General features: G+C 60.9%; 2 protein-coding genes across 11 annotated transcripts in view; one reads left to right on the top strand and one right to left on the bottom strand.

The window, feature by feature from the left end:
- The window catches only part of DLG2 (discs large MAGUK scaffold protein 2), a 603,132-nt gene extending 587,308 nt beyond the window's left edge, over positions 1 to 15,824 (bottom strand). For 2 of the 9 annotated variants that reach the window (XM_029047957.2, XM_039914984.1), the window contains exons 1-2: positions 15,020 to 15,793; positions 2,441 to 2,572 (exon numbers count right to left, since the gene is read on the bottom strand). In XM_029047957.2, coding sequence (XP_028903790.1) covers positions 2,441 to 2,572; positions 15,020 to 15,038 — 151 coding nt within the window. In that variant the 5' untranslated portion in view covers positions 15,039 to 15,793. Of the gene's footprint in view, positions 1 to 2,440; positions 2,573 to 15,019 lie in introns of all 9 variants that reach the window. The other 7 variants (XR_005661215.1, XM_039914987.1, XM_039914985.1 and 4 more) reach the window with 7 other exon arrangements.
- Positions 15,825 to 18,510: 2,686 nt separating this feature from the next.
- On the top strand, positions 18,511 to 24,501 carry TMEM126B (transmembrane protein 126B). Of its 2 annotated transcripts, XM_029048314.2 has the most exons (5): positions 18,511 to 18,579; positions 20,610 to 20,796; positions 21,726 to 21,919; positions 23,882 to 23,993; positions 24,178 to 24,501. In XM_029048314.2, exons 1-5 carry the CDS (start codon positions 18,534 to 18,536, stop codon positions 24,341 to 24,343), a joined length of 705 nt encoding a protein of 234 aa, XP_028904147.1. In that variant the 5' UTR covers positions 18,511 to 18,533; the 3' UTR covers positions 24,344 to 24,501. The 2 variants fall into 2 exon arrangements, with proteins under 2 accessions (XP_028904147.1, XP_028904148.1); XM_029048315.2 differs by lacking the exon at positions 18,511 to 18,579 and having other exon boundaries at positions 19,585 to 20,796.
- Positions 24,502 to 25,790: the final 1,289 nt, after the last annotated feature.

Below are 25,790 nucleotides of genomic sequence, written 5' to 3'. Positions count from 1 at the left end.
CGTACCGGGCGCCGGAAGGGACGCGAGCACGTCGGGTTGGTTACGATCCCTGCCCCGCGCGGGGCTCGCGGTCTCGATCCCCCTTTTGCGGACGAGGTGACTGAGGCACAGAGAAGTGACTTGGCCAGGGCCACGCGGCTGACAAGCGGGCGGAGCCGGGATTAGAACCCACGACCTTCTGACTCCCAGGCCCGCGCTCTATCCACCAGGCCAGGCTGCTTCTCAAATAATCCAGAGGCACGTTCCCCGCGCACCACCAGCGGCCAGTCTAGGGGACACGATAATCGGGTCCCGTTCATCGATCGCAAGGCCCTACGCGTTCGGGAAGACGTGAGGATCTCTTTCACTCGATTGGAAATTCACGGAGGAGCCGGGTTCTGATCCCGGCTCTGCCAATTCTTTGCCGTGGCCTTGGGCGAGTCACCTCACCGGCCCTCAGCTCCCCAACCGTAAAACGGAGTTTAAAAGGCCCCTTCTCCCTCCCGCTTAGATTACGAGCCCCAGGCGGGACGGGGGCCGGCTCCAACCTGATAAACCCGAACCTGCATCGGGGCTCAGAACAGTGTTCGATGCGTAGTGGGTTCTCAACGAATACCACGAGAGGTAAAAAGAACCGAAGTGATTCGCTCCGGTCGGAAAGAAGCGGGGCGACCGAGGGGAGGGAGCACAGGAGCCCGGGAGTCCGAAGGATCTGGGTCCTGGTCTCGGCTCCGCCGCCTGTCTGCCGTGTGACCTCGGGCGAGTCACTTCACTTGGGCCTCGGTCACCTCATCCGGAAAACGGGGATTAAGACCGCGCGCCCCACCCGGGACGCGTACCGGATCCGACCCCCATTGGCGGCGTGGCTCGGCGGAAGGAGCCCGGGGTGGGGAGTCAGAGGTCGCGGGTCCGAATCCCCGCTCCGCCACTCGTCAGCTGTGTGACCGCGGGCCAGGCGCTTCGCTTCTCTGGGCCTCAGTTCCCTCGTCTGGAAAATGGGGGTGAAGACTGGGAGCCTCTCGTGGGACGACCTGATGACCCTGCATCTACCCCGGCGCACAGTAAGCGCCGAGCAAATCCCGACATCATCGTTATCATTAGCTTCAACCCAGCGCTCAGTAACGGCACAAAGGAAGCACCTAAAACCACTGAAGAAACGGAAAGGCGCCCAGCTTCATCTTCGCCGTAAGCCCGTCGAAGGGCAGGGACCGTCTCTATCTGTTACCGACCTGTCCACTCCAAGCGCTCAGTACAGGGCTCTGCACGCAGTGAGCGCTCGATAAATACTACTGAATGAACGAGTGGTCGGCGGCCCACGGAAGGAGCCCCAGCTGACCACGTCGCCTTCGGAGAGGAAGGGGAGGTTCCCGGGTGGGTCGGTTCCCCGGGGAACCGCCGTCATCGGCCCGGCTCGCCCCACGCCCCGTGAAAACCAGAGCCTCTCGGCCAAAGGGAGGAGCCTCCCGGGGGGGGGGGGGGCGGCGCCGGCCGTACGCGCCGCCGGATGCTCCCCGGGGAACCGGCTGAAGGTACGCTCAGTTTTGCCACCGTCTTCAGGTTCTAAAGAGCGGTCGTCGGCAACGCGCGTTAGCGGAGGCGGACGCCTGGAAGGTCGCGGCGGGGACGACGGAGGCCGCTTCCTCGCCCGCAACGGACCGGATCGGGGGGAGCCGTCAAACTTTCAGACGAGGAAGGGGCAGGGAGCTCTGCCGCGAAGTCTGGAGCTCACCCCAAGCCGTATTAAATATCCGAGGGATAGTCCGTTAACGAAACGTACATCGCCTCGATTCTATCTATCTGCCACTGTTTCAGTGAGACGTCCGTCCCCGTCGGTCCGTCTCCCCCCGATTAGACCGTGAGCCCGTCAGTGGGCGGGGACCGTCTCTGTCCGTTCCCGATCTGTCCAGTCCGAGCGCTCGGTACAGTGCCCTGCACCTAGTGAGCGCTCGATAAATACCGTCGGATGGATGAAAGGAAAGGATAACCGGCCGGACAAGTGGAGAAGCGAGGCGGGCTCAGGCTCCCCCGCCGGGCCGCAAGCCGGTTGTGGGCGGGGAGCTTCCCGACCGGCTCCGTTACACCGTACTCTCCCAAGCGATCGGGACGGCGCTCTGCAACACCAAGCGCTCGGTAAACGCGACCGACGGCGGGGAGGGCGATCATTAAACGCGACCGACGGCGGGGAGGGCGATCATCCGGTGGATGTGAGATTCCCATTTTACCGCCGGGGGTAACCGAAGTTCCGGGGCTTGCCCCGGATCACCCGGCAGACAAGGGGCGGGGGCGGGATCAGAACCCGGCTCCGGGCTCCGTTCACCAGGCCACGCTGCCTCTGAGAGAAACTCCACTCCTCGGACCCCCAGTCGGGGGGGGGGGCAGAAGGAGTCCCCCGGCTCCGACCGAAGCGTCGGACCGAGACGAACTGTCCTTCCGGCAGGTGAGGCGTCATCGCCGTACCTACCTAGTAAAGCCCGGAATAGGCTGCTCTTGAAGATGCCCATCACCTTCCCGACTGCTTTTTTCAGTCGCTGCTCCTCTGGTTTCCTTAGCTTTTCGCAGTAATCTTCCAACAGCGCCAGAGCCCGCTCTGTATCTGAAAGACACGACACGGAGAACCTTCTCACGTGGCCCTCGAAGGGTGCCGACCGCCGAAAGGGACTGATTTCCGCTGACGGCGGGCGAGGCGAGGCACCGGGTGCCGTCCTTTTCCGGTCCCGCTGCGGCGGAGCCAACGCAGGCCCCTCCGTCGTCCTGCCCCGCGCAGCCCTTACGCGACGACCGTCACCCGGAAGCGGGAGGTCCGGGAACGGAACCTAGGATCTTAGACCGGAGGTCACCTGGTCGGTCCATCCCGTTTATTAACGACGGTGATGGCATTTACGCACCGGGGGAGATACGAGGGGATCGGGTCGTCCCCCGTGGCGCTCTGCGGTCCTCATCCCATTTTCCAGACGAGGGAACGGAGGCGCAGAGAAGTGAAGCGACCGGCCCAGAGTCACCCAGCTGACGAGCGGCAGAGCCGGGATCGGAACCCACGACCTCCGACTCCCCGGCCCGGGCTCCGAGCGCTTACTCGGCGCAGCGCGCTGTACTTGGGAGAAGCGGCGTGGCTCAGTGAGCGGCGAGAGCCCGGCTTGGGCCAGTCGCTTCTCTGGGCCTCGGTCATCTCATCTGTCAAATGGGGATGAAGACCGCGAGCCCCACGCGGGACGACCCGATCAGCCCGTATCTGCCCCAGCGCTTAGAACGGTGCTCGGCACAGAGCGGGCGCTTAACCGATACCAACGCTGTCATTATTACTAAGCGCTTGGAAAGGCCAATTCAACACCAAATAGGGACCATCCCTACCCCACACCGGGCTCACGGTCAAAAAGCCCCAAAGGGAGGGCAGGAAACGTGTCTACCGACTCTGCTGCGGTGGCCTCGCCCAAGCGCTTAGTACAGTGCCCTGCGCACAGCCGCCGCTCCATAAACCCCACTGACCGACAGAGACGAGCTGCCGGTTTACTCCTCCGGCCCGGACCGCCCCCCCTTTCGGATCCCACGGACAGTGGCTCTCCCTCCCTTCGAGGCCCTATTCATTCGATACCATTTATTGAGCGCTCACTAGGCGCAGAGCACCGTACTAAGCGCTTGGAACGGACGAATCGGCAACGGGTCGAAGGACGCCTCCTCCGAGAGGCCTTCCCTGACTAAACCCTCCCCTCTCCCCTCTTCCTCGCTCCCCTTATTCACACCCCCACGGCCCCCACGCCCGTATCCGTACTCACTTCACTGTTTTCTTTGACCTCGGGCGGGGCACTCCCCTTCTCCGCGCCTCAGTTACCTCATCTGTAAAATGGGGACCGAGACCGTGAGCCCCCCGCGGGACAGGGACTGAGCCCAGCTCCCTCTGCTTGCACCGACCCGGTGCTCAACGCGGCGCCTGGCACACAGTAAGCGCCTGAACGTTATTCGTATCGTTAAGGCCTAACTCCCCCTCTAGACCGTAAGCTCGCCGTGGGCGGGGGACGGGTCCGTTCTAGTAAATCCAACTGACCGACGTCCACCCACCCAAGAACTGGCCGCTGAACTCCGCCGTCCGCTCGATCGTATTTACCGAGCGCTGGCCCGGCCCCGCTCCGGGCGCTTGGGAGAGGACGACACAGCGACAAACCCGTACTCCCCGCCCGCTGGCGGTCTCGCCCTTGCTCCCGGGCCCAGACCCATGAAAGGAGCCGAGGGTCGGGGTACTCGCCGCGAAGAATCTTGGGTTGCTTTTGAGGACGCGCTCCGAAAGCGGGGTCGAACCCCGGGGGGAATTTAAAGGCGAGGAGAACGCCCCCCCCAAAATCAAGCCTCCCCGAAGCCGGGCCCTCCTTCCCCGCGGCCCGGCTCATGCCCACTGGCAACCGGCTTGGCCCTGGGTCGGCTTTGCTGAATGGATTATGGCAACCGGGTGTGCCGGCCTGAGGGGCGGAGAAAGCACGAGGGCTCCAGGTGAGAGTAGGCCTTGCAATCACATCTCCAGGTGATCTTCCCTCCCCACTTCCCCCTACCTAAGCACTTAACAGCCCCTCTTTCCCTACCGTTCTTATCTCCAAAACTCCCCATTATTTCCTCTTATCTCTCAGGTATTTACAGATTAACCCAAGGCACCATCCGGTTCCCTTCTTCATTCGGTGGTACTTATCGAGCGCTTACTAGGGGCAGAGCACTGTAGTAAGCGCTCGGAACGGACAAATCGGCAACAGACAGAGACGGTCCCTGCCCATCGACGGGCTCACGGTCTGATCGGGGGAGACGGACGGACGGAAACGGTAGCGATAAATAGAATCGAGGGGATGGACGTCTCGTTAGAACAACAGCAATAAATACAATCAGGGCGATGTACAACTCATTAAGGAAATAAATAGGGTAATAAAAATATCCAAGCGATGTTCCCTCCTCCCTTCCCCCCCTTCCTAAGCGCTTAACAGCCCCCTCTTCCCCACTGTTCTTATCTCCGAAACGCTATTATTTCCTCTCATCTCCCATTTATTTACAGATTTACCCGAGAAGCAGCCCAACCTGGTTCCCTTATATCAAATCCGGCCCTTAAGCGCATAATAATGATAATGTTGGTGTTCGATAAGCGCTTACTATGTGCCGAGGACTGTTCTAAGCGCTGGGGGAGATATACGGTAAAGCTGCCCAAACAAATACCATCGTTACAGAGAAGCAGCGTGGCTCAGCGGAAAGAGCGAGGGCTTGGGAGTCGGAGGTCATGGGTTCTAATCTCGCCTCTGCCACGTATAATAATAATAAAAATGGGATTCATCAAGTGCTCACTCTGCGCCAGGCGCTGTTATTAAGCGCTGGGATAATGATAATAATAATAATAATGTCGGTATCTGTTAAGCGCTTACTACGCGCCGAGCGCCGTTCTAAGCGCTGGGGTAGGCGCAGGGGAATCGGGTCGTCCCCCGTGGGGCTCACGGTCTTAATCCCCATTTTACAGATGAGGGAACTGAGGCACAGAGAAGTGAAGTGACTCGCCCACAGCCGACAAGTGGCAGAGCCGGGATTCAAACCCGTGACCTCTGACTCCGAAGGCCGTGCCGTTTCCACTGAGCCACGCCGCTTCTTTTAAAGCACAGGTGCAAGGTGATGAGGTCGTCCCCCCGTGGGGCTCACGGTCTTCCTCCCCACTTTCCAGATGAGGTGACCGAGGCCCAGGGAAGTGAAGCGGCTAGATTAGAACCCACGACCTCCGACGCCCAAGCCCGGGCTCTTTGCGGCGGAGGAGCTGGGGAAAACCTTACCGGGCGGCAAGATCCGTAACAACGCGACGGTTGCCTCGTGTCCTCTGCTAAGGACAGAACGATGTTAAGAGAGTGGAATCTTTCCTAACGAGCTTTCAACGAATCGAGGTTCGCCTCTAATATGCCTCTTAAAAAAAATCTGCGGCGCGCATTTCTCAAAATCCCCCGAGCTAACCGGGACGTCAGGGGAGCGGCAACGTAAAGAACGTACTCTTCGGGGGCAACCAGGAGGCTGATTTAAAGGATGAATCTTCTTCGGTTTGCCTAGGCTGAGATCAGAGGCGACATGTTTACCATAGCTTTACGGACTCCGAAGGAAAGACGACCGTTAGGGATGAAGGGATCATCGGGAATTCGAAAGATAGACTTCAGGTCGGGAAAATGTGTGTTCCCATGACACAGAGGAAATCATCCTGGCAGAAAGACCTTTCGAACCGCGACAGGGCGGTGACAGGAAACGTCGAAACGTCCTCGTCTCGGGCGTCGAAATAGAAATCCAAGAGGGTGTTTACGAGGCATGATCTCGCACTGACCTAGGGCCGAATGAATCCGGGGTTCCATGAGGACGATGACGACGGCGGCGGTACCTGTTAAGCGCTTCCTACGTGCGGAGCGCCGTTCTAAGCGCCGGGGTAGACGCGGGGGAATCGGGTCGTCCCAGGTGGGGCTCACGGTCTTCATCCCCATTTTCCAGGTGAGGGAACTGAGGCCCAGAGGAGTGAAGCGACTCGCCCCCGGTCGCGCAGCTGACGAGGGGCAGAGCCGGGATTCGAACTCCCGACCTCTGACTCCCAAGGCCGGGCTCTTTCCACTGAGCCACGCCGCTTCCCTACGTACGCCGGACGCTCCCCCCGGGCAGGGAGCGGGTCAACCCACTCTCTCGTGCCGTGCTCTCCCGAGCGCTTAGTACAGCGTTCGGCACCCCGTGACCGCGCAATAAACACCGCCGATTCTAGGGCCTGGCCGGCGAGCGTAGTTGGTTTCTGATCCACGGAGCGCAGCGTAGCCTAACGGAAAGGGCGCGGGCTCGGGAGCTGGGTTCGAAGCCCGGCTCCGCCCCGGTCCGCCGCGCGAGCTCGGGCAAGTCACTTCACCTCTCCGGGCTTCAGTTACCTCCTCCGTCAGAGACCATGAGCCCCGGGTGGTTCAAGGACTGTGTCCGACCCGACGCTCGGCGCACAGTAAGCGCTCAACAAACAGATGCCGTCACTGTTTTACCTTGTATCTACCATTTCGCCTCGTATCTAATAATGATGGTATTGGTATTTGTTAAGCGCTTACTATGTGCAGAGCACCGTTCTAAGCGCTGGGGTAGACACGGGGGAATCGGGTCGTCCCACGTGGGGCTCACGGACTTCATCCCCATTTCACGGATGAGGGAACCGAGGCCCAGAGAAGCGAAGCGACTTGCCCACGGTCACACGGCTGGCAAGTGGCGGAGCCGGGATTCGAACTCATGACCTCTGACTCCAAAGCCCGGGCTCTTTCCACTGAGCCACGCTGCTTCTCGGGGCGGGTGGCGAGCGCTCAACGGCGGCATCGTTCCTACGTTTCTTTATTTAAAATCCAACGGATAGGAGAGGCAGCGACGCCTGGAGGAAAGAGCCTAGGCCCGGGAGTCGGAGGACCCGGGTCCTAATCCCGGCTCTGCCGGTCGCCGGCTGGGTGGCCTGGGGCGAGTCGCTTCACTTCTCAGGGCCTCAGTAGCCTCGTCTGAAAAAATGAACGCCTGTTCCCTCTCCTATTTGGACTGTGAACCCCAAGGGGGACGGCGACCCTCCTGATTGACTTCTCTGTACCCCGGTGCTTAGAAGAGGTTTGTTTTTTTAAAAAAAAAAACAGGTATTCAAGTGCCTATTACGAGCCGAGAGAGACGCGATCTAATCCCGTTGGATACGGACCGTGTCCCAGATGGCACTCCCGGTGTTCATCCCCGTTTTCCAGATGAGGTAGCCGAGGCCCGGAGAAGCTAAGCGACCGGCCCGAGGTCACGCGGAGCCAGGGTTCGATCCCAGGTCTTTCAGGCTGCACGGCTCGCCACGTAACAAGGGCTCGACGAGAGCCATAAAAGAACGTAAAAGAGCTGAGCTGCCCTCCGTAAGAGTCGTAGCTGGAAAAGGAGGATCTCTTCCGGGGCCTCTATAAAGGAGCCGTTTCCCCACACTGTCGTCGTCTGACAAGACGGGCGGCCCTACGACGCCAACCCCGAGAACGCTTTATGACCGATTCGGTGAACAGAAGAACGTACGGGCACACGGACGCTCAGTTTATTTTTAAAGGATGCCAAACGCGCCCACGCGTGTCCCCGGCCTGGCCTGCCCAGACCTAGAACCCGCAACCTCGGAAAACGAGACGAAACGGCCCTCTAATAATAATGATAACGTGGGTGTCCGTTAAGCGCTCGCTACGTGCCGAGCACCGTTCTGAGCGCCGGGGTAGACGCGGGGTCATCGGGTCGTCCCACGTGAGGCTCGGGGCCGTCATCCCCATCTTACAGACGAGGTAACTGAGGCAACAGAGAAGCGAAGCGACTTGCCCTCCTTGTGTGGCCGAGCCAGGAGTAGAACTCAGGTCCTTCTGACTCCCAGGCCCCGTGGGTCATTATTATTACTCAGACGGGAGCCACGCGTGAGACCCGACGACGTTATTGTCGTCGTCGTTCCCGTGACCGTTTGTCCTTCATTCGATAGCATTTATTGAGCGCTCACTATGTGCCGGGCGCTGTACTAAGCGCTTGGAAGGGACAGATCGGTAACAGATAGAGACGCTCCCTGCCCTTCGACGGGCTCACGGTCTAATCGGGGGAGACGGACGGACGAGAACGATGGCGACAAACGGGATCTAGGGGATGAACATCACATCAGAACAACAGCAAATCAAAAGAATTGAGGCGACGTACGTCTCATTAACAAAATAAATAGGGCAATGAAAACATCTACAGTTTTGCACACGTGGGACTCTCAATCGGTGACCCAAAAAGGCTGGGGAGGTGGAGGCCGGGGCCGTCTCTCCCCCTCTGTCTTCCCCACCCACCCACCATCCGCGGGTGACAAGCCGCAGGCGGCCCGAGTTTCCACTGAATCTGATTCTTCCCAAAGCCAAAGAGAAGGCGAATTGTATCCCGACTGCTTAAAGCTCCTGACGGCGTCGAAGAGGAACCCGGCCGGGAACCGGACCTCTCCGAAAATAATCACAGGAATAACAACAATATCGTGACGTCGGTTAAGCGCTCGCGGTACGCCAGGCGCGAAGGTGGAGACGAGACGATCGGGTCCCACGCGGGGCTCCCGTCCAAGTGATAGTAATAATTACGGAATTCGTTCCGCGCCGACGATACGCCAGGCGCCAAGGTGGAGACGAGATCATCGGGTCTCACGCGGGGCTCCCGTCCAGGTGATGATAACAACGATTACGGTATCTGTTAAGCGCTTACTATGTGCCAGGCACCGTACTAAGCGCCGGGGCGGTCACGAGCAAATCGGGTCGGACCCAGGTGGTGTCCCACGCGGGGCTCACAGTCTCGATCCCCGTTTACGGACGGGATCACTGAGGCGCAGGGAAGTTACGGGACGCGCCCGGGTCCGCCCAGCAGATGAGCGGCGGAGCCGGGGTTAGAACCCCTAACCTCCTCGCTCCCTCTCTCCGCTACGCCTTGCCGCTCGCCTAGATGTCGGATCCTCGATCTGCGGTTAAGGCCCCTGAGGCCCGGAGGAGGGAAGAGACTTACCCAAGGTCACGCGGCAGACGAGGGGCGGGGGGGGGAGGGGGGGATTGGAAAATACGGGAGAGGAAGAGCAGCAGACCACGGCTCCAAACACGAAGCGGGTTGCGACGGTTAACATTTCCAAGGGAGGTCACTCGTAGAAGCGGCCGAATGAGATCTACCCTCCTAGGGTAGGTTTTTTTATTATCATTTTGAAGTTCCTAACGGTCCTGATTTAATGAATGAGTGACTCGAATGCAGCCGCACGGCGACTAATTAAACCCCGCTATTCCCAGAGCCAGATCCCCTAGGGGGGACTTGATAGACGGGCTTTTAAACTGAGCACTTCGGAGCTTTACCAAAGGCCTCGGAGTTCACCGTTTGATAGCTTCCAGTCATCAGCGTATCACTTTCGCCCCTCGCTTTTAACAGAAGAAAGAAAACGTGGAAAAAAAAAAAAATTCCCAGCAGAGCGGGACTTTGACACGCTCACGGGACGGGGAAAGAGAGGTGGGGGCGGAATGGGGATCTTTCCGCTTTTCCCGGAGTATTTAGTTCCTTCCGCCTCTCTCTCCCAGAGGGGTTTTCTCAGGTCCCCTCGAAGGAAGTCGACCTTGGGCTCAATCCCCTCTACATCCTCCGCCCGCCCCCTCCTCGAGCTTTAAAATCTAGGAAACCGAAAGAAAAACTCCCCTGGTCCGGGCCCAACCTAATCGCGTCGACTCTAGAACTCAGTTCGTAGGAAGCCCTTAATTACCGTTAGCATCGTCATTAGTCCTAAACGTGGTTTAGCGCAAAGAGCCCGGGCTGGAGAGTCGGAGGTCATGGGTTCGAAGCCCGGCTCTGCCACTTGGCAGCTGTGTGGCTGTGGGCGAGTCACTTCACTTCTCCGTGCCTCATCTGTAAAATGGGGATGAAGACCGTGAGCCCCACGTGGGACCACCCGATGACCCCGTATCTCTCCCAGCGCTGAGAAGGGTGCTCTGCCCAGAGTAAGCGCTTAACGGATACCAGCATTATTATTATTATCATTATTATTATTAGACACTCGACCTCGGTGGGCCCCGATCTCCTCATCTGGGAAACAGAGAGAAAAATTCCTGTCCTCCCTCCCGCTTAGATCGGGAACGCTGGCTGGATCGGGGACCGTGTCCTATCTATCCTATCAGTTAAGGGACTCTGCCACTTATCAGCTGTGTGACCGTGGGCGAGTCACTTCACTTCTCTGTGCCTCAGTTCCCTCATCTGTAAAATGGGGATGAAGACCGGGAGCCCCACGGGGGACGGCCCGATTCCCCTGCGTCTACCCCGGCGCTCAGAACGGCGTTCGGCACATAGTGAGCGCTTAACAGTTACCGACATTATTATCATCATCCCCAGTGCTTCACACGTAGTTCATCCCTTCATTCAATAGTATCGACTGAGCGCTTGCTACGTGCAGAGCACCGTACTGAGCGCTTAGAATGGACAGATCGGTAACAGATAAGCGCTCAATAAACCCCGCCCCGGGTATCTATCTGGCAAAGCCCAACGACTCGGCTAAAAATAGTAAAGAAACGGCGGGATCGGTCTGAGCCGCTCTAAATGCGTGAACTGGGGTGAAGTCGAAGCGGACCCGCCACGTTTAGGAACTTGGTTTCGGCGGCATTAAATTCCGACACGGCAGGATCAAGCCTCGGGAGACCGGACACGAGGGAATACCTGGGAGGCGATGGAATTTGGACCGAAAAAAACCAGATACATCAACCACGTACTTGGAAGTTGACCTTTCAGCAATCTGGCTAACCGTCGCGGGGTGTACAGATCATCCTTGAGGAGAGCAGTCGTTCCTTACGAAGAAAGCAGATAGATTTTTCTTTCTCTTCGGGCGAAGCAGCGTGGCTCGGTGGAAAGAGCCCGGGCTGCGGAGTCAGAGGTCGTGGGTTCGACTCCCGGCTCTGCCGCCTGTCAGCCGTGTGACCGTGGGCGGGTCGCTTCACTTCTCTGGGCCTCGGTCCCCTCACCTGTAAAATGGGGATGAAGACCGCGAGCCCCACGGGGGACGACCCGGATTCCCCCCGGGGTCTACCCCGGCGCTCCGCACGGAGGAAGCAGCCTAACAGATACCAACGTTATTATTATTATTTGTCTCCGTCGCCCGCCCCGGAGGACGAGCAAGACAAATCCAGACGGAGCTATAGGCGAGTTTCTAAAAGCCTCCGAGGACACCGGGGACAACTCTGGGGATGTCGCGCCGGGACGGCCTTCCGAAAACCAAGAGGACGTGGAAAGGAGTAGCCTGGCTTAGAGTAGGTGGGGAGGGGGCACTTCTTTCCAGAGCTCCCCTAGATTGGAAACTCCTCGCGGGCAGGGCACGTGCCCACCAACTCCCGTCGTTCATTCGATCGTATTTAGTGAGCGCTGACCGGCTGCAGAGTCGTAAGCGGCGGCGGCTCGGCGGAAAGAGCCCGGGAGAGAGTAGAGTCACCCGAGGGAAAGGGAAACCAAGTTTCAAAGAGTCGGAGGGTTGGGACCCTTTGCGCGATAAAACCGACGTCGATTTTCTTCCCGGGGGGCTGAGACCCCCCCCCCCCCCCCCGCCCAGAAGGTCCTTGCTCGAGTCTCTGGAAGGTAGTTTTGACGTTACGGTACTCGTTGAGCGCTCGCCGCGTGCCAAGTAATAATGTTGGTACCTGTTAAGCGCTTACTAGGTGCAGAGCACCGTTCTAAGCGCCGGGGCAGACGGGGTCCTCAGGTCGTCCCACGCGAGGCTCACTGTCTGAATCCCCATTTTCCAGATGAGGTCACTGAGGCCCAGAGAAGTGCAGCGACCCGCCCACGGTCACACGGCTGACAGGCGGCAGAGGGGGGATTCGAACCCATGACCCCTGACTCCGCAGCCCGGGCTCTTTCCACCGAGCCACGCCGCTTCTCCAAGGACCGTACTAAGCGGCGGGGTAGACGCGAGATGATCAGATGGGACCCCGTCGCCCTCCCACGTCCGCGCGGGGAGGGAGTGGGATGTTTCGGGGATGAGGAGACCGAGGCACAGAGAAGTCGAGGGCCTCGGTGAGAATAATGTGGGGATTTGTCAAGCGCCTACTACGTGCAGGGCGCCGTTCTAAGCGCTGCCCAAGGTCCGGTACCGCGGAATAGGTCGAGCGCCTACTAGGTGCCGGGATAGATGGATGACAGTCGGGTCGGAGAGGGGCGGAGAGGTTGAGCGACTTCTCGGAGCCACCCGGCCCGGGTCCGAGGTCCTAGAATCCTAATAATAATGATGACGTCGGTATCCGTTGAGCGCTCACTACGTGCAGAGCGCCGTTCTAAGCGCCGGGGTAGACGCAGGGGAATCGGGTCGTCCCCCGTGGGGCTCGCGGTCTTCATCCCCATTTTACAGATGAGGGAACCGAGGCACCGAGACGTGAAGTGACTCGCCCACAGAATCATCCATCTAGGGCACGAGAAGCGACGAGTCTAATGTTCGGAAGGCTCCGTGTGAATATCGCGAAGCTCCTGCCACGCAGATGAACACAGAACGACAGACTGTGTCTGATCCCAAATCAGCCGTGACCGAGTCTACCTCCCATTCCAGGAATACCCTAAAGAGAACCAAAATTTACGATAGCGTGACGGAGAAGTCGGAATCGCCTAAGAGACATCAGTCTCCACTCGCGGCGGACCCGACCCCTCCGAGAAGAGAATGGGATCTTCTCTCGGAATCGACGGCTCTCGTCCCCGGTCAATCGGCGGGATTTACGGATGGTCCGAGACGAGCCCCGAAGAAAATACCCGCTCCCCGACCGGGACACCCGTCTGGACCGCGGGAGGGAGACGGCCAACTCCTAGCCACCCGAACCCCCGGGGATCCCTGGCGATCCTTAAAAATGAGAATCCATAACCAAACGATTCGGGACAGACTGGGGGATTCCCGGCGACGCCTTAATTCCGATTTTGCCGGCCTGACGGGCCCCGGACTACGTCCCCCGGAGCCCGGGCTGGGGTGTTGGGCGCGTAGCCGTAAAAGGACAGGGACCCACCGGATCACGAGAGATGGGGGAGAGCGCCTTCTTCCACTCGCGGACACCCATTTTAATCCGGAAACCCGAGGGCGGACCCCCCCCCCGCCCCCCCCCGAGCCCACTTCAGGGCCGGGGACTCTGACAGAACGCTAATTCTCGGCACGGCGCTCTGCACACGGTCGGCGCTTAACCGCTCAGAGAAGCAGCGTGGCTCAGTGGAAAGAGCCCGGGCTTCGGAGTCAGAGGTCACGGGTCCGTAGCCCAACTCTGCCGCTTGTCAGCCGTGTGGCCGTGGGCGGGTCGCTTCACTTCTCTGGGCCTCAGTTCCCTCATCTGTAAAATAGGAAACAAAGTCTTCAGCCCCATATCACAGCTGAGGTAACCGAGGCACAGAGCAGCGAAGCGACTCGCCCACGGTCACACGGCTGACAGGCGGCGGGGCCGGGAGTCGGACTCACGACCTCTGACTCCCGAGCCCGGGCTCTCTCCGCCGAGCCACGCTGCTGGTCTGACTAGAACTGGAGAAGCAGCAGCGTGGCTCGGCGGAGAGAGCCCGGGCTCGGGAGTCCGAGGACGTGGGTTCCAATCCCGCCTCCGCCACTCGTCTGCCGTGTGACCCTCGGCGAGCCGCTGGGCTTCTCTGTCCCTCGGTTCCCCTCGTCTGTAAAATGGGGATGAAGCGCGCCCGCCCCCCCCCCCCCCGGGCGAGTCCCAACTTCCAAGGGAAGCAGCGCGGCTCAGCGGCAAGAGCCCGGGCTTGGGGGTCAGAGGTCACGGGTTCCGATCCCGGCTCCGCCACCCGTCGGGTACGTGACCTCTCTGGGCCTCGGCCCCCTCATCCGTAAAATGGGGACCAAGACCGTGAGCCCCACGTGGGGCAGCCCGATCGCCGCGGATCCACCCCAGCGCTGGGAACAGCGCTCGGCGCATAGCGGGCGCTTGAGGAATCCCGTCGTCGTCGTCGTCGTCGTCATTATTTTTAGCCGCAGGTCGACGTACGCCAATCCGCCCGTTTCTCGGGCGCCCTTTCCTTTTTCGCCGCGGACCCTACGCCGGCAGTGGAACTCCTCGGCTTTTTCGGAAACACGTGAAAACTCTCTCAACCAACCGCGAGTTTATATTTTCGAAACCGCCTTCCCGGGGGAAATCCAGAACGCGCGGCCCCGCGGGCACCTCCGTTACGCCCCCCGGTGATAACTTACCTGGTGAGCGGAGTCGCGGGCGCCGGACTCAGAAAGACGCGGGTAACGACCGCGTGACAGCCCCGGCTCCGCCCGGGGTCGGCTCGGGCAAGTCGCATCGCTTCTCCGGGCCTCGGCCCCCTCGTCCGCGGAACGGGGATCCGATGCCCGTTCTCCCTCCCGCTCGGGCCGCCGCCTCGAACGCCGCGGTCATCGTTCTCGTTACGATGGAGGAAAGGGCGTTATCGCCCCCGACGTTTCTCCGGCCTAAGGAGACGCCCCCTGCTCGAAAGCGGTGGAGTTTCCACCCCCCTCGGACCCACGCTTCAAACGATAATCCCGGAAAATGAGAGCGGAAGCGACGCGGCCTACCTCTCTTCTCGACCGGCATCCTTCGATCTCTCGGTCCGGCCGCCGGACCCGAGCGCGGATCCGCCGGGACGGAGCGAACTCGATCCCGCCGGGCTGAAGCCAGGATCGGGGCGGGATTCAGGCCGACCCACTTTCAACCGTTCAATCTTTCCATCCGAGCTGGGTCTCCGCGGTGGATCGACGGAACGCCGCCCGGGGTTTTCTAACCTCTAACGCTGCCCGCCGAATGGGGGGAAGCGGGTAGGGGGGATCGGGGAATCGCGCCAACGGAGAAGATACCTCTCCGTCTAGAAGACGCCGAGAGGACGCTCCTCGGCACAGGGGACGCGAATTCTCTTCGGGCGGCAAAGGCGCGTGTGAATCGAACGGCTAAATCAAGGCACGGTCCAGATCTAGACGGCCGTCTCGGGCACCGACGCGACGGAGGGAAGCCCCGTCCCGCCGGGATCTCCTCCGGTCCCCAGTTCCGGACTTGTCGCGGAGATCCCCGGAGATCCCGCGATAAACCTCTCCCCCTCCGGTCTCCGAAGAGCCGGGCGAGTCGGGGCAGAGGCGTCGAGAGCCCGGAGGCCCCTTCCGGATTCTCGGGACACGAAGTTTCCGACGTCCCCGCCCCGGCTCAGCGGGGCAGGATCCCGGTGGCGGTCCCTTCCATCCCGCTGTGGATTTTTTTTCTTTTGCTTTCGGCGCTCGGCCGGCTCTCTAACGCCCCTCCGATCCTGGCGCGCATCGAGCCGACGGCTGGCAAGGAGGAGGGCGATCCCCTGGCATGGAGACATTAAAGGGGCCGCAGTCCTCCGTGGGCGCGGGATGCGGGACGAGCCGGAGGAGGGGAATTTTCTTCCCACCTCCCCTTCCTCCCCCCCACCCCGGGAAGCCGGTCAGATCCCACCGCTCCTGGCCTCCCTCCGGCCCGCGGGGACGCCGACCCCCGGCTTTCCCGGTCTCGTATCCAGGGATGCCGGGGGTCGGGGGGGTGGTGGGGATGGGGGGGGGGGGGGTGATGCTGGATGTCAGTGGAGGAGGAGGATCCACGGTCAGAGGTGGGGAGGGGGAGGGTCACAGAGGCCCGGGGAGAGGTTGGGGGGGCCACGGGGTTGGGGGCAAAGTGAGAGGGGCCGGATGGGGGAGGGGAAGCAGGGGGACCGGGGGGGGGGAGTCAGGGGGCTGGAAGGGGGGTGGGAGGAGCTGAGGGCCTGGCAGGGGAATCAGAGGGGTTTGGGGAAATCAGGGGGGCTGGGGAGGAATCGGGGGGGGCTGGGAGGGGATCAGAGGGGCTGGGGAGGGAACCGGGGGGACCGGGGAGGGAATCAGAGGGGCTGGGCGGATCAGAGAGGCCGGGGAGGGAACCGGGGGGACCGGGGAGGGAATCAGAGGGGCTGGGGGAATCAGAGGGGCCGGGGGTGGGAGGGAATCAGAGGGGCCGGGGAGGGAATCGGAGGGGCCGGGGAAAAAATCAGAGGGGCCGGGGAGAAATCAGAGGGGCCGGGGAGAAATCAGAGGGGCCGGAGAGGGAGTAAGTGAGAGGAGGTGGGAGGAGTCTGAGGGGCTGGGGGGAAAATCAGAGGGGCTGAGGAGGGAATCGGGGAGGCTTGGGGGAATCGGGGGGGCTGGGGAAAAATCAGAGGGGCTGGGGGGGAAAATCAGAGGGGTTGGGGGAAAGATGAGGAGGGCTGGGGGGAAAATGAGGGGGGCTGGGGGAAAAATCAGAGGGGCTGGGGCAGCTGGGGGAAATCGGAGGAGCCGGGGGCATCAGTAGGGCCGGGGGGGGGGGGGGGAATCGGAGGGCTGGGGAAAAACAGAGGGACGGGGGAGATGAGGGGCTGGAGAGGGGGTAAGCGAGAGGGGTCGAGTCCGAGGGGCCGGGGGCGATTAGAGGGGCTGCGGAGAAGCAGGGGGGCTGAAGTGGGGATGAGAGGGGCTGGGGGGAGAAGCCGTGGGAAGGGAAGGGCCTGGGGGAGTCAGAGTCAGCGGAGGGAGCCGTGGTGGGGGCTGAGAGGGGCCCGGGAGAAGGGCTGGAGAAGGGGGCCGGGAGAGGAGAAGTCGGGGGGCTCCCGGGGGGCCGGGAGGTGCCGGGTGTCCAGGGTGGTGGCAGTCCGGAGGCCTCGTTAGGGACGGGCGCCGGAGGCCGAGGGCCCGGGATCGGGGCACAGCGGGCGACTGGGGAAGCGGAGCGGTCAGAGCCCCGGCCTGGGACTCTCAGAAGGTCGCGGCCTCTACTCCCTTCTCTGCCTGGTGACCTTGGGCGACTCGCTTTACTTCTCTGTGCCTCAGTGACCTCATCTGTAAAATGGGGGTTGAGACGGGGAGCCCCACGTGGGACGGGCACCGTGTCCCACCCGACCCGCTCGTATCCACCCCAGCGCTCGGTACAGTGCCCGGCACGTGGTGAGCGCTTAACGGTGTGGTGGATAGAGCCGAGGCCCGGGGGTCGGAAGGTCACGGTTTCCGACCCCGGCTCCGCCACCTGTCTGCGGCGTAACCTTGAGCGAGTCGCCTCATTTCACTGGGCCTCAGTTCCCTCATCTGTAAAATAGTAATTTTACAAAGCGCTCAGTACCGTGCTCTGCACGTAGTAAGCGCTCAATATATACTATTGAATAATAATAATAAGGGTGCGCGATGGGGATTGAGACCCACCTGGGGCAGGGCCTGTGTCCCACCGGATTGGCTTGTAGCCACCCCAGTGCTTAGTACAGCGCCCGGCACGTAGTAAGCGCTTCAGCGCAGCGCCCTGCACACGGTACGCGCTCAATCGATACGACCGAATCAGCGCTTAAGAAATACCGTGATTGTTGTCATTATTAAAGGGGACGGCGGGAGGCAGAGGGGCAGATTAGGAGCCCCAAGTGGGACAGGGACTGGGACCGACCCGAGTTGCTTGGATCCACCCGGGCGCTTGGTACGGTGCCTGGCACATGCTAAGCGCTTAACAAATACCCATAATGATAATATTAACAATAATAATAGTTATTCCTATAAGGGACTATTATGAGAGAGGTGGAGATTAAGATGGGGAAGGGCAGGACACTGGGAGGGAGGGAGAGAGGGCTGCCTGATGGTACTTTGGTGGTACTGACGCCTGACTGTTTATGATGCTTTATTTCCATTCATTCATTCAAATTTATTGAGCGCTTACTAGGTGCACAACACTGTACCAAGCGCTTGGAATGGACAAATGGGTAACAGAGAGAGAGAGAGGGGCAGTCCCTGCCCTGTTTTGCTGTGTGTCTCCCCCCTCTGTTGGGCAGGAATGGTCTCTCTCTGTTGCCCCATCGTAGACTCCAAGCGCTCAATAAATAGGAATAAATGAATGAAGGAAGGAAGGAATGAATGAATGAATGAGGGGGGCAGGGAAGATGGCGGAGCGCAACCGTCCCCCCCAGGGGGCGGGACTTCCGCCGGCCCCGGGCCGCCGGCCAATGAGCGCTCGCCCTCCGCCGGAAGTCCCGCCCCCGCCCGGCGGATCCGAGCGCGCCCATTGGCCAAGAGCCGTCACGTGACGGCGCCCAAGATGGCGGCGCCCACGAGGCGGCGGGGAGCAGAAGCGGCGGCCCAAGGTAGGAGAGCCGGGCTCCTCGGCCTGCTCTCTTCCCCCCCCCCCCCCCTTCCTTCCTTCATTCATTCATTCATTCATTCATTCATTCATTCGGTCCTATTGATTGAGCGCTTACTGTGTGCAGAGCGCCTGGAATGAGAAGCAGCCTGGCACATTCTCATAGAGCCCGGGCTGGGCAGTCACCGGTCGTGGGTTCGAATCCCGCCTCCTCGGCCGGTCAGCTGGGTGACCTCGGACCAGTCCCTTCTCTGGGCCTCAGTGACCTCCTCTGCAAAATGGGGGTGAAGCCTGGCAGCCTCGGGGGGACCACCTCATCACCCCGGAGCTCCCCCAGCGCTTAGAACAGTGTTTTGCACGTAGTAAGCGTTCAATAAATGCCATTATTATGATTATCAGGCGACAGAGAGGGCCCGTATCTCCCCCAGCGCTTAGAACGGTGCTTTGCACGTAGTAAGCGTTTAATAAATATCATTATTAGGCAACAGACAGAGCCTGTATCTCTCCCAGCGCTTAGAACAGTGCTTTGCACGTAGTAAGCGTTTAGTAAATACCATTATTATTATTATTATCAGGCAACAGAGAGGGCCTGTATCTCCCCCAGCGCTTAGAACTGTGTTTTGCACGTAGCAATCGTTTAATAAATGTTATTATCAGGCGACAGAGAGGGCCTGTATCTCCCCCAGCGCTTAGAACGGTGCTTTGCACGTAGTAAGCGTTTAATAAATATCATTATTAGGCAACAGACAGAGCCTGTATCTCTCCCAGCGCTTAGAACAGTGCTTTGCACGTAGTAAGCGTTTAGTAAATACCATTATTGTTATTAGGCAACAGAGAGGGCCTGTATCTATCTCCCCCAGCGCTTAGAACAGTGTTTTGCACGTAGTAAGCGTTCAAAAAATGCCATTATCATTAGGCAACAGAGCCTGTATCTCCCCCAGCGCTTAGAGCAGTGTTTTGCACGTAGCAAGCGTTTAATAAATGCCATTATCATTAGGCAACAGAGCCTGTATCTCCCCCAGCGCTTAGAACAGTGCTTTGCACGTAGTAAGCGTCTAATAAATAGGATCGAGTGAATGAATATCATCATCGCCGTCAGTGACGATCCCATTTCCTCTCCCGACCGTCTGCAAGAGAATTCCCGCTGGAGGACCGGGATGGTGCCCGATCTGATTACGCCCCGTTACCGATCTGTCCGTTCCGAGCGCTTAGTACAGTGCTCTGCCCAGAGTAAGCGCTCAACAGATACTATTGGACGAACGAACGTCCGCCCCGGGGTCCGGCACAGTGCCGAGCACTTAGCGGGACGAATACCGCCGTTCGCTATCGACCCGGGACGGTTGGGGAGGGGGCTCCGAGGAGGCCACAGGGAGATGGGCGACGGCGACCGATGCGCTCATTCCCTCGTTGGGTCGCATTTATTGAGCGCTCACTGTGCGCGGAGCACCGTCCTGAGCGCTTGGGAAGTAGAATTCGGCCGACGGTCGGATCGACCCTGAAACGGCGGGGCCCGGATTCGGAAAACCAGCTCCGGGCCTCGCAATCCCGCGCGTCTGCTCCCGGGAATTCTCCCCCAGGAGGGATCCGCCCGAGGCCGGGCGACGGACGCGGGGAGGCAAGACTCTCTTTGCGCACCCGCGGCGGATCCGCTCCTCAAACCTTCGGTTCCGTACTCCGTCGGTGAGCCATGCCGGGATCCGTTGGTTCGGCCGTATTTATCGGGCGCTCGCCACGGGCAGGGCAGCGTGCCGAGCGCCGGGAACGGACAGCTCGGCAACAGATAGAGACGATCTTCGCGCCAGGCGCTCCCGGGATCGCCCGGAGCCGCCCTACTCAGGGATGGCCCGGGAAGCTCGAAAGAAGCCAGAGGAGATCTCGCCCTACGGTGTTGGCGTGGGGGAGGCGGCGCGCGGATAGGTTTGGACGCGGACCCGCATTTTCTTTTCTTCGGCACGGCGAGACACCCGGGGCGGGGGCGGAAGGGGATGGTTACGGAGGGGCCGCGAGGAATTTCTGGATTCCGGGAACTTCCAGGGCTGGAAACCCAGAGGGCCCCGACGGCTCCTCACCTTTCGGCTTCTGCCGCCTCCCCTTCGGGGCGCGAGATGACGACTCCCTCGCACACCCCGCCCGGCTCCTCCGTAGTCGACGCGGCGTTCGGACGGTTGAGGATCCCGCACACCGCCGGGGCGGACCTGGGACGCCTGAATCCGAGAGACAGGCAAGTGGCCTCCCCGACTCGGAGCGGACTCGGCGCCTCCGTCCCGGAGGGGAATCCGCGCGCCGGACGGGGCTCGGGAGAGGAGGTGCGGGTCGGAGCCCGGGGGGCGGTTGATGGAAAGAAAAACGCACCTTTCGTGGGCGGAAATCCCGGTCGGACCTCCGTTCATTTTAAACGTCAGCTCGGCGCCACTGGGATTTCCGGATCGGGGGGGGGGCGGGGTCCCGATCCTAGATTTCCCCTCGGAGGAAATCGCATCTTTGGGTTCGACTCTCCCAGTGGGCGCTCGGTCAATCCAACTCTTTACGCGCAGCTGGGTGACGGTGGGCAGGTCACTCCTCCGGGCCTCGGTTCCCTCATCCGTCAAATGGGGATGAAGACCGGGAGCCTCACGCGGGACGACCCTGGATCTCCCCCGGCGCTTAGAGCGGTGCTCTGCCCGTAGGAAGCGCTTAACAAATGCCGACGTTATCATCGTTATGAACTGTTGCCACTTCTCTGGTTTCTAGTTGGGCCCTTCCTCGTCCCCTGGACCGGCAGCTCCCCGGCGGGGCAGGAAATTAGGTTTTCCTCCCTTTTCGGAAGCGGCCCGGCGGGCGGAACCGAGGGCCCGGGAGGCGGGGGGGGGGGGGCCTGAGTTCCAATCCCGCCTCCCCCTCTCACCCGCTCCGCCCTCGGGCCCGTCACGCCGCGTCTCCGGGCCTCGGTGACCCCGTCCGCGTGGGACGCGGACCGCGGCGGCGCGTGTCCGCCCCGGCGTTGGGCGCGGTGCCGGGCACTCGCCGGATGCCGGGTTTAGAATTAAAGAGCGACAAGGGGACGCGGCGCTCGGCGAATCTCCCCGGCGGTGACTCCGGGGCCCGTCGCCTAGAAGGAAGACGCCGCTGACGCGGGGGCCGGTCTCGTCCGTTTCTCTCCCCCCCGGCCAGGAGGTTGTACGCGTACGGGCCGCTCTACCTCGGATCGACCGCAGCCGTCTGCGGAGTTCTGGCCAACTACCTTCTCCGCCGAAACATGAAGGTCACCCAGCGTCCCCTGAAGACGTACGCGCCGTTGGCCGTGATACCTTTCCTCTCGACGGCCGTCGTCTACAGACTTCTGGTGGTGGAACCTCTGAACGCCGGTGGGTTCGGACGTCGGCGGGCGTCGGCGGGGTGACGGCCGCGGAGAAGGGGCGGGAGGCGGGAGGTGGGATTGTTTCCTCGCCCTCCGAATGAATAAATCTGGCGCGCTTGATGATGATGATGATAATGACGATGACATCCGTTAAGCGCTTACTTCGTGCAAAACGCCGGCGAGTCTGGACGTCGACGAGCGTCGGCGGGGTAATGGCCGCGGAGAAGGGGCGGGAGGCGGGAGGTGGGATTGTTCCCTCGCCCGCCGAATGAATAAATCTGGGTAAATCTGTAAATACATGAGAGATGAGAGGAAATGATAGCGGCTTGGAGATGATAAGGACAGCGGGGAAGAGGGGCCGGTAAGTGGTTAGGTAGCGGGGGAAGTGGGGAGGGAACATCGCTTGGATATTTTTATCAACCCTATTTATTTTGTTAATGAGATGTCCATCCCCTCGATTCCATTTATCGCTACTGTTTTAATGAGGTGTTCATCCCCTCGATTCTATTTATCGCTCTTGTTTTTGTCCGTCCGCAACGGGCCCGTCCGTCCGTTAACAAGACAGCTTCATCACAAGAAACGGTATCAAGGGGGTGGACACCTTATTAACCCGCCACTTTTCGTCGGATAGTATTTATCGAGCGCTTCCTAGGCGCAGAGCGCTGGACCGAGCGCTTGGAACGGACGGTTCGGTAACGGAGAGGGTCCATCCCGGCCCGTCGACGGGCTCGCGGTCTAATCGGGGGAGACGGACCGACGAAAACAAGACAGCTTAATCACGAGAAATAGTATCAAGGGGATGGACACCTCATTAAAATAATAAATTAGGGTAATAAAAAGAGAGACAAAATATATACACCCGTCTGCTGCGTGACCCTGCGCAGGTCACTTCACCTCTCCGCGCCTCGGTCACCTCGTCTCTAAAATGGGGGTACGGACCGCGAGCCCCACGTGGGTCCCGCCGGCGGGGCTCGGATCCGTCCCGGCACGTAGCAAGCACTTCACGAATATTCATTCGTTCGGTGGTATTTATTGAGCGCTTACTAGGGGCAGAGCGCTGTACTGAGCGCTCGGAAGGGACAACGCGGCAACAGAGAGGGACCGGCCCGTCGACGGGCTCGCCGTCTACCCGGGGGAGACGGACCGACAAAAACGATAGCGCCGAATAGGATCGAGGGATCCCGTGACGACGACAGCAATTAAACAGAATCAAATATAATAACGACGTCGGCATCCGTCAAGCGCCCACTCTGCGCCGAGCGCCGGGGGAGACGCGGGGTCATCGGGTCGTCCCACGTGAGGCTCGCGGTTAATCCCCGTTCCCCAGATGAGGTCACCGAGGCCCGGGGAAGCCAAGCGACCCGCCCGCAGTCGCCCGGCCGAGCCGGGGGTCGAACCCGTGACCTCCGACGCCCCGGGCCCTTTCCACTGAGCCACGCTGCGTGCTCCCCTAAAAGAAGGCGAAGGAGAAACCGGGGGATTCGCCCACCCTCGGGCTCCGACAAGAGCTGGAGGGTTTCCACCCGGGCCACAAACCATCCAAAACGATGCGTTTCCGGCCCGGTCCCTACCGGGAACCTTAATAATAATGTTGGTATTTGTTAAGCGCTTACTATGTGCCGAGCACTGTTCTAAGCGCTGGGGTAGACATAGGGGAATCAGGTCGTCCCACGTGGGGCTCACAGTCTTGATCCCCATTTTACAGATGAGGGAACTGAGGCACGGAGAAGTGAAGTGACTTGCCCACAGTCACACAGCCGACAAGTGGCAGAGCTGGGATTCGAACTCGTGAGCCCTGACTCCAAAGCCCGTGCTCTTTCCACTGAGCCACGAACCTTCCCAGGCCTCATCCTCCCCCGCCGAAAAATACGCCAGAGGTGAAAGGCGGACACCTCCGGGGGTCAGCGCGGCTTATCACGCGCGGGAAGATCGGGAGAGACCCTGAGAATCCGAATTCTCTCCCTCCCAGGTGACCTGACCCAGGAGCAGTGCGTCCTGAGAGGCGGATTTTGCGGCTTAACGCTGGGCGCCGGCTACCCCACCGCTCTGGCTTTCCTGAAAAACGGACGTCTGGCCGTCAAGTAAGCGGCTCTCGTCTCTCCCCGGACCCCCTGGCCGTCAATTACTCGGGACGGGGGCTGGGCGCGTAGTAAGCGCTTAACAGACACCGACGCCATCACCCCAGCGCCCGGGGCGGGGCTGGGCGCGTAGTAAGCGCTTAACAGATACCGTCATTATCACGATTCTCGTGATTCCTCCCCGCAGGTACGAAACCGTCCCCCCGCCACCCAGAGGGAGAGCGATCCTCTACTGGGCGATGCTCTGCCACCCGGCCTGCAAGCTGATGAGTCTCTCCGTGGTCGTGCAGCTCTTCTTCGGCGGCCTGCTCGGCTACCGACACCACGAGATCTCTCGAAACCCGCGGGGCTGACGGCCGCGGCGCCTATTTGCCGGTCGGCGCGGGAGAGGGCCGCCGGTGGAAATCGGCGGATCGAACATCTGAGCGCCGCGGGAAGAGGGAGCCCAGGCGACCGAGGAGGGAGGGGGCGACGAGGGTTTAATTAAAACGCTAAGTGTGGCGTCCGCCGAGCCCCCGCTCCGTGCCAAGCCCCGTTCCAAGGTGATCGGGTCGTCCCCCGCGGGGCCCCGCGCGGTTCTTCTCATCTCATCCCCCTGCGACGGACCCAGAGAGGGGAAGCGACCTGCCCGGGGTCACCCCGCTGACCGGCGGCCGGAGCCGGGATCGGAACCCGTGACCTCGGACCCCCCTGCCCCCCCCCCCCGGGCCCGCGCCCCTTCCGCGGGGCCGTCGGAGGCGAGGGAGGGAGGGGCGGCCGGGAGACGGGGATTCGGGTCGGGGGCTCAGCGGAAGGCGCGGGGGGGCTTGGGAGTCGGAGGTCGTGGGTTCGAATGCCGCCGCCTCGGCCGCTCAGTGGTATTTATCGAGCGCTTACTAGGTGCGGAGCACTGGACTGAGCGCTTGGGAAGGACAGGTGGGGGACGGAGAGAGACGGTCCCTCCCTTTGACGGGCTCACGGTCTAGAGAAGCGGCGTGGCTCAGCGGAAAGAGCCCGGGCTTTGGAGTCAGAGGTCACGGGTTCGGATCCCGGCTCGGCCACTCGTCCGCCGGGTGACTTTGGGCGAGTCACTTCACTTCTCGGTGCCTCGGTTCCCTCATCCGTAAAATGGGGCGGAAGACCGTGAGCCCCACGTGGGACGTCCCGATTCCCCCGCGTCTCCCCCAGCGCTTAGAACGGTGCTCGGCACATAGTGAGCGCCTAACAGATACCGACGTCGTCATTGGCGTCATTCTTCCTCGTCTCCTCTCCGCTTTTCCCGCTCCGCTCCTCCGTTTCCACCGATTTTAATTTGGAAGAGCTGCCCGCTACCCGGTTTGGGGTTGTGACCCGTGAGGCGTCTTGGATCTTTTGAAGGATTTACTGTTCAGGATTCGTACGGACGAAATAGAAGTTTTTAAAATTCCTCCGGGCCACGGGCCCGTTTTAATCATATCGTATATTCGATCGTATTTATTGGGCACCGTGTGCAAAACATCGTACTGAGCGCTTGGGAGAGTACAACATAACAAACAGTGGGAAGGAGCGCGGCCCGGCGGAGAGAGCCCGGCCGTGGGAGTCCGAGGTCACGGGTTCGACTCCCGGCTCCGCCACCTGGCAGCTGCGGGACTGTGAGCGAGTCACTTCGCTTCTCTGGGCCTCAGTGACCTCATCTGGAAAATGGGGATTCGCGGTGAGCCTCACGGGGGGCGACCCGACGACCCCGCCTCTCCCCCGGCGCTCGGAACGGTGCTCGGCGCATAGCGAGCGCTCAACGGATGCCAACGTTGATGAGCACATCCCCTGCCCACGACGAGCTTG

This window comes from Ornithorhynchus anatinus, chromosome 20 (genome assembly GCF_004115215.2).
Source record: "Ornithorhynchus anatinus isolate Pmale09 chromosome 20, mOrnAna1.pri.v4, whole genome shotgun sequence".
Taxonomy (NCBI): domain Eukaryota; kingdom Metazoa; phylum Chordata; class Mammalia; order Monotremata; family Ornithorhynchidae; genus Ornithorhynchus; species Ornithorhynchus anatinus.
The sequence above is the reverse complement of the archived record's forward strand: the minus strand, read 5'-3'. Positions and strand labels throughout refer to the sequence as shown.

Bases quoted from the DNA above. Each gene is read 5' to 3' on its own strand.
- TMEM126B (XM_029048315.2), top strand. From the start codon at position 20,561: ATGGTTACGGAGGGGCCGCGAGGAATTTCTGGATTCCGGGAACTTCCA. The intron at 20,797-21,725 runs GCAAGTGGCCTC...CCCCCCGGCCAG, and splicing joins CGCCTGAATCCGAGAGACAG to GAGGTTGTACGCGTACGGGC. The intron at 23,994-24,177 runs GTAAGCGGCTCT...TCCTCCCCGCAG, and splicing joins AACGGACGTCTGGCCGTCAA to GTACGAAACCGTCCCCCCGC.